Source organism: Artibeus jamaicensis, unplaced genomic scaffold, assembly GCF_021234435.1.
Source record: "Artibeus jamaicensis isolate MK-2021 breed Jamaican fruit bat unplaced genomic scaffold, CSHL_Jam_final scaffold_474, whole genome shotgun sequence".
NCBI lineage: Eukaryota > Metazoa > Chordata > Mammalia > Chiroptera > Phyllostomidae > Artibeus > Artibeus jamaicensis.
The window spans coordinates 49,522,535-49,530,406 of record NW_026522046.1 but is presented as its reverse complement, the minus strand read 5'-3'; the positions used below and the strand labels follow the sequence as shown (position 1 = coordinate 49,530,406).

Below are 7,872 nucleotides of genomic sequence, written 5' to 3'. Positions count from 1 at the left end.
CAAACACACGGGCAGACGTGGTGGGTGTGCAAAGCAGACCGCCTTTAATGGGAGACGAACGGACACGTGTCTCCAAAGGACATGGTTCGGATTCGTTGTGCCCAATCCCATGACATTACACGGCCACATGAATGTTTTTCTAACTCTTGGAAACTCAGGTCATTTCAGTCACAAAGGTTCTGATGTTGCGTGGCAGCTGAAGGTTCAGATGTCATCGTTTGAACAAACAATTAGTGCCGGAGCTGCACGGAGTCCTTCACGAGAGAATGTCCTGAACAGAGGAACAGCCCAGAACGCCTCAGAAGAAGGCAGAAGACCAGTACCGTCCATAGTAGCAGGGACGGTAACAGGCATATCTGCAGCCGCAGCCGTAGCCACATCCCAGGCCACCGTAGCCATAGCCAAGGCCACCATAGCCACAGCCAAGGCCACCATAGCCACAGCCGAGGCCACCGTAGTAGTTGTAGAAGGTCATGGTGTGAGAAGCAGACTCAGTAGAGGAGCAGAGTCGATTACTAATGTTCTAAGTTCATGGTCAACGCGGGGCCTTATATACCAACTGGGTGGATGTGGGACAAACCACAAACACTGATGACCTCATGCTCAAACTCGCCGGCACGATAACCATCTCAAGAATTCCTCATAAACCGGCACGGGCGGAGGGACACTGCTGCGCGCCGGGCGCCTCTAATGCAGTCACGTGCCTCCCGTGAAGGATTCTTCCCGTCGGGCGGCTCATTCATTCCAGACGTGAAATCTACACTGTATCATGACCAGCTACCGTGAGGTCATGTAACCCACACAGGTTCCACCCCTGGGAAATTCTTTTTTCCCCTGAATGACATCTTCTTCTTCTCTGCCAACGTGCAGCGGTGGGAACAGAGTGTGGCTTCAAAGAGGCGGGTGAGGACGGAAAGCTGGCGGAGAAGACGAGAAGGAGGACGAAGGCGCGGGCAGACGCGGCCGGCTCAGCTCCAAACCCTCCAACGGTCGGCGTGGGGCACCGGCTGTGTGTGGAGCGACATTTTTCCCCTGGGTTTCCACATCACACACATGCGCCTCCATCACTTTGTGTGCGACCAAAAGCCGTGACAGAGTCCCTGAAGTTCAAATCCATGGACCACGATTACACAGAAGTGGAAGGATTTGTCTTATTAGTGACCCCAGCTTAACAACCTGCTCTAAAAACTGTCGGAGAATTACTGACACCTCCCGCTACGAGAAAACACACCGGGTCGTCTCTTTGCTGCCATTGTGCCAGATCTCTGCCCTCCGCTTCGCTGTGAGAAAATACACGCACACCTTCCACACACTTGGCGTTTCAAACTGCCATGCAGGTTAGAGAAAAACTGGGACACTGTCACCCCTGAAGAAGACTAAAGAGACGAGGCGAACCAACATGGGTTTAGATCCCAGTGGGATCTTGGACTGGATCCCAGGACGAATAAAAAGCCTGGTAGCAGGAAAAGTGAGAAATCCAAATACAGGGTGGAGGTTCCTTAAGAATGTTGCACAAGGTTAATTTTTTAGTTTGGATCGTTGTGCTCGGTCTTGAGAGATCGTAGCCTGGGTGACTGGGTGAAGGGGACAGGGTAAAGTTCTCACTATTTTTGAGCAGGTGGTAAATAAAGTAATTTCAAAATGAGACAGTTGAAGGGAGAATTTAACACACTACTAGGCTGCATTGACTCAAGGAGCAGGTCTGTCCCTCGCTGCTCTGAACGCTCGGGCCGGAGCAGCGAAGGGCGCAGATGAGGCCCCGACTGACCGTCCTGGGCGCGCATGCCAGATGGAGCAGCGGCAGGAAATGCCGGCGGCCCTGAAAGGTGGGGGTCAAAGTGAACAGAGAGGCACTGGCTGAAGCACTGCACCCTGCTGCTCCCTCTAAGGAGAGTGGGCGTGAGAACGACTGGGGGCCAGCACCACGGTGGGGCCCGCACCACGCCGCCGCCAGGTGCCCTGGCCTCAGAGGACGGTCCGAAGGAGCGGGCAGAGCAGGGCACTGACCGGGGCGGCGGGCATGCTGGGACCAAACCGAACGTGCCTGCAGGATGCGGGCGAGGGCCCGGGAGCCTTGGGAAGTGAGGGGATGTTGGCGAACCCCAGCTCTCTCAGAGCCCCAGTAACATGGAGAGGGCCAGACCTCTAGAACCCCGGGGGGAGCCGTCTGGGCAGAGTGGTGAGACCAAGGGCGAAAGGCGGGGAAAAGGGGATAAAAGGAGAATAGAATCCGCCTCGGAAATGCGTGTGGGGGCGGGGGCTCCGCAATGAAACGGGAGGAAAACCAGGTGGTAGCTGGGCACAGTCATGGAGACAAAGAGACTGTTTTGTTCTCTTTTTGATTATGTGATGTACTTAAGAACTAAATACAATTCAGAAAATGAGAGTAGAAATCTCATTGGCTGCAGTGCTGTCACTGTTATGATTAGAAAGAGCAACTCAATTCTTAAGAAGAATCAGATGAACTCAAGGAAGTAAATCCACGGAGATGTAACGTAATGAATGTTATTAATAGGGACACTGTATTCCATAAAGATAATAATGTCTTTTATAGCTACTTTAATCAAATACCAAGAACTTGTCCAAGTTAAATGGAGTTTTCTTTTTAAATCGACCTCTGCAGCTTAGTCACAGCAATTTCAGTGACTTTCTGAGAACTTAGCCTAGAGGAAGGCTGATCACCGTGTTATTTAAATTGACCGAATTGTTCCTGGAAGCTGATTCTGAGTCACTGCTTTAGTGACTGCACCATCGTGGCCGAGGCCCCTTCACCTCCCTCTGGGAAAGGCGAAATCACGTAGTGAGGCGTGCTCTGATAGGAACGTCTCAGCCCGGCCCTCGTCCGATCTGCAGACAGGGACTGATCCAAACACACACACAGAGACACTCAGACACCTGTGGGCGGAGAGCTGAGTGCGTCTCACCGGGTCCACCGCATTCAACGTCCTCCTTTATTAATGGGAATTTTTTGACTCATTACATGTACTACTTATCAAGACAGGAGAACTGGGGAAATTTTTTTAAAACTGTGTCCTCTGTCTTATGAGGAGAACTGACTAAAACACAGGGTGCGTCCAACACCTTGAGCTCTCTGTGTCCACCAGAGGTTACGAGTGGTTCGTGAAGGGCGTTTGCCTCAGGAACATCAGATCTACCGAAACCTGCTGACGGACCGTGGCTCACTGTGGAATGAACGCCACCCCACAGCCATTCTCTGAAACACATGCCCGGCCATTTCTTCTCTCCTGTGAAACTGTTCTCCCCTCCCAGTGCCCCCGTGGGAGGGGTTGTTACAACAACGAGAACACAGATGGCGCTGGTGCTGGGTCTGTGCAGAGCAACTGAGCGGGACCGGCTGCAGCGAAAATGAGTGGGGGGGGGGGTCTCGACGAGGAGACCTACCATGCAGATACACAGAAACGTATGGCATTCAGCCCATTGGATAGTTACTTTACTGTAAGTCTCGTGTTAATGAGAACACTAATTTCTATAACTGTGTATTCCATTTAAGAAAAATTGCAGGGACATGTAACCCAAGGAATAACTCCCATGGTTCAGCCCTTCCGCAGAAATCACACATAAAAGAAAATTATAGTCATTACGAAGAGTAGGAAAGGATAATGGCTCAGACGTGGCTTTTTGAGAACGTTAATTAGTTGGATTATTATCAGCATCATGGGGTGAGGGATACAATGCGGCATCAGAATAGAAAAGGAACTCAATGCCCGCAGATAATTAATTTGGATAAAGAAGAGACAAATTCATGGGTCCAAAGAAGGGCTATTCTCACAAAATATTTTTTAAAAAATAGGAAAACTAATTGGGGCCAGGAGCAAATAGCAGTGAGATTAACCAAGGTGTTCTTTTGATGTAGAGATGCTACAGGGGTTACTGGCTAGGCCCCCTCAGGGCAGGGCGGCGCCCCTGTGCCTGAGTCAGGTCCCCTCTGCTCGGAGCAGACTGGGGGGCAAGCAGGCTCCCAGAGACACGGCCTCCACCCTCCTTCTGTGGAGCTGGGAGGCCTTGCCTTCCTGCTGAGAAACAACAAGCTCATTAGCTTAGACACAGGATTAGCCAATGGCGTGAGCCCATGCGCTGGGTCCCGCCCACGCCGGGGCACATAAAAGGCCCCTGCAGGGAGCAGCAGGCACACTGCACTCACCACCCACAGCCCTTCTCTGCCCAACGACACCCTCACCGCCAGCACCATGTGTGGCTACTACGGAAACTACTACGGAGGCCGCGGCTACGGCTGCTGCGGCTATGGAGGCCTGGGCTGGGGCTACGGAGGCCTGGGCTGCGGCTACGGCTACCGAAGGCTCGGCTGTGGCTACGGCTGTGGCTATGGCTCTGGCTGGGGCTACTACTGAGGACACATGGGAGACCCACCCCCACGCCTGGACTCCGGGGTCCACAGTCTGGAAGCCCTGGGCTCTGAGCCTCACTGCGGATGTGAGCTCCAGGGCCCTCCGTGTGAGACACACCGACCTCCTCCTCTCTCCTGAGTCTGATCAGGAGACAGAGCTCGTGGGGAGCCCGTGCTGAGGACTCCTGGGGGGTCTCTTGTGGGATGAGGATGTCAGGGGTCCAGCCTTCCGACCTTCACGCGGGACCTGTTTCTCTGTTTTCCTAATAAACCTGTTCAATCCCCAGCAACAAGCCTGGCTTACTGGTGTTTAAAGTCCTGCATTGGCATTTGTTTTTTTCCTGATTGCATGAAGGACACAGTGGCCTTATCCAGGGACTATCTTCTTTGAGTATTTCTGTAACAGGGTGGGTCAGGCCAGGCCACCAGGGAGCAGGGGGGACCCCAGAGGGGACGCCAGAGCCCTGGCTTCCTCGAAGAAGGGTGGGGAGGGACGCAGGGCGGGCAGCGGGCAGCAGCAAACCGACTGCGGAGCAGCTGGGGCCCCAGCAGGAGGGAGCGGGGCTGAGGCTGCACAGCCTTAGAGGTGAGAACACACCTGTGCCCTGGGGGTCAGCGAGCGCCCCGAGGGGCCTGAACCGGCCCAGGCTGAGACCCTTGTGGTCCTGTTGGTGCCTGGGAAACTTCCGTCCCCGTCTACAAAATGGTGGTGGAATGAGGGACAACTGACAAACAACACGGCTGACATTGGCCCACGTGTCACCCCTGAGGGCTTTCTGGCCCTGTGCCCCACTGGGAGGGCTCGTGGGAACCCTCCGCCAGCCGCAGGCCCCGGTTCACTTGGCGCTCAGGCCTCGCATGGTTGGAGCCAGACGGTAACCAGGCCTTTGGAAAAAGGCCAGAACGAGGCCCCCAGGGCCTGGCCTGCCAAAGGCTGGCAAGGTCATTGGAGAGGAAAGAGCCCCCCTCCCCACAAGAACCTCCTCCTCCAGCAGGAAGGGGTGCTCTGTGGGATGGGGTGCACCGTTTTCCTGGGTCCTGGGCCTGAACGCGCCTCACTCCCCTGCGCCAGCACCTGCCCACGAGCTGGGCTCTGCCTGCAGCGGGCGGCCGACCCGCCTCCGTCCCGGGGGCCCCACCAGCGGCTCCACGGTCTCCACTCCCACGGGCTCCTCCCTCCTGTGAGTCTCCAGTCCCAGGTCACAGCACCCGAAACAGAGAAAGGCAGCGTCCTCTTCCACGTCACCCCGCTCCACAGTCGGGTCCCTACTTTCTTATGGCGAAGACCGTCGTCCCCAGCTGTTTGCTACATTTACCTGATTCAGCCTTTCAGACAGAAATCACTGAAATGTCAGCTTCGGAGAAGTAGCTCACTGCAGATTTCAGTGCTCCAAAGACCGTATTTGTCTCGGTATGAATTTACTTCTCCCGGAATTTCATTTTGATAAATGTCAAACCCACAGTAAAGTCCACAAAGCAGCGTGGGAACCACACGTACCGCTCCCCTAGACAGGGCAATGGTTCGGGTTTGACTGGGTCCCCTTCTCCCTGGGTCTCCCCCGGCACCCCCGCCACACACTCGCTCCCTCCAGCATCACTGGCACCCGTGGGGAACACGGCCAGACATCACGACACTCTCAGTAAGTGCACGAGCTGCCCCACCGGCGACCACGGCGTCACGGAGACGGCCTGGACACCGCACCGCTGTCTCGTTCACGGCTGTGTGCACTTGGTTCCTGCCGCCTTTTAGAAACTTCTGATGCAGAATTCAGAGGGTGGGAATGATCACTCTGTGCCGTCGTCTGTCGTCCCCCAGCATTCCGTGACGCCTACACTGTTTCCCAGCCTCTGTCACTTCACGATGCTAATGCATTTAACACATCATTAACATCCAAAGACAATGATTCAAAGACTAGAATTGGCCCCACACTGTTTTCTATTGTATCGATCATGATAATTGTAGGCTTTACAAATTAATATTTTAGGACAAGGATGAAGATGGTCACATACCACCCCAATTAGGAAGGTCGAAAGCTGATTCAGGCAGGGAGTGGCCATGTGTTCCAGAATGAAACTAAGGACAAGGTCTAGCACAGGCTGAATGAAGACCTTGTCACTGAGAAAGCTGTGACGTGGGCGAATTACCGAAGGACCTGGGCTAAAGTTTTGAGATGGAGGGGGGAGTGTCCCTAAGACACATGCGTGTAGCTATGTTGTCACTTGCCGTGGGCGGCCCTGTCCTGAGATTGCCATGTCCCCACTTCTCCCTGGTCAGGGCACAGCCACCCGGGCCCCAGCCAGTAGTGCAGAAGGCCCCTTCAGGGCTGGGGGAGCTGCGAGGGCTGTGGGTGGGGGCTGCAGGGCCTCCAGCTGTGGCCGCCCCCACAGGCTGCTCACCTGCCCAGCACCCCACAGGAGGCCCTGCCCGCTCCCCACACTGGCCCCCGGGGTCGGCAGCCTGGGGCATAAAGATACCCCTTCTGGTCCCCACACCCACAGCTCTGCTGGGACATCCCGACTCCAGTGTCCCTTGGGGTCTCCTAAGGCCCCCGTGGAGCCGGCCCCCAGCTCAGCGTTGCCCTCCAGCCCATGGGCTCCCCCCCCCTCTCACAACGCCCATCCCAGGAATCAGCTGCCCCAACACGCACGTCCAGAAAACAACCGAGTCAGGGCGGGGCACAGCGCCCATGTCAGGCTGGGGGTCACCCCCTGGCTTCTCTGCTTCTGCACACGGTGGGAGATTTTGTTTAGAGTATTCCTATGTTAGGGCTGGTCCACGTTTCCTCAGGGTGGAACGAGGCCATGCACTGGCCCCCCAAACAGTGGGGGCCACAGTGTTGGTGTCCTTGCCTCCCCCGGGGGCAGGGACTTGAGGACCATCTGCCCAGTGACTGCTGGTGGTGGCAACTTCCACCTCCTGATCAGCAGGGGGCGGCAGGTCTCTCTAATCTGGAGCCACCTGGGGGATTCCTGCACCAGTCACTAAGGACCTCGCCAGGGGTTTGCTGTGACTGTGGAAATACTCCATTCCTGTCCCCACACTTACCCAGCCTCAACCTTTTTTCCTGCCTGAATAATTTATTATGAGGATGGATTGTGAATGTTGAGGGTTTTCCGATATTATGATTTAAAATCAGAGATTAGTTGGTACTCTACTGCAAAGAAGTGTCCCTTTTGACTTGATTGTTCATTTATTTATATCGGCCTGCAGCTATGGATTTCTGTGCTAATGACCTTCACCATCACAATATGACCAGCACCGCCCAGGCTCTCTCTGGAGCCGGAGAGCAGGTCCGGGTGGCCTGTGTTGAGTGAGATGCAGTTCTGCCACTCAGCTGCCTGGGCAGGAGGCAGAGTATTTTCCTTATTTGGCCCTGGAATTCTTACACAAAAACTAGCACCTATATACTAGGTTTTAACAAGAAGTAAATGTGTTAAAATATGTGGAGCACCTACAACATGCCTAGAATGCAATGAATGCTTTTCACATGCCATCACCTGCTACG

At 54.8% G+C, this 7,872-nt stretch overlaps 1 protein-coding gene across 1 annotated transcript; it reads right to left on the bottom strand.

The window, feature by feature from the left end:
• Nucleotides 1–298: 298 nt before the first annotated feature.
• On the bottom strand, nt 299–475 carry LOC119061017 (keratin-associated protein 6-3-like). Its single transcript, XM_037161400.2, has one exon. The coding sequence runs from the start codon at nt 473–475 to the stop codon at nt 299–301; it is 177 nt and encodes a 58-aa protein (XP_037017295.2).
• Nucleotides 476–7,872: the final 7,397 nt, after the last annotated feature.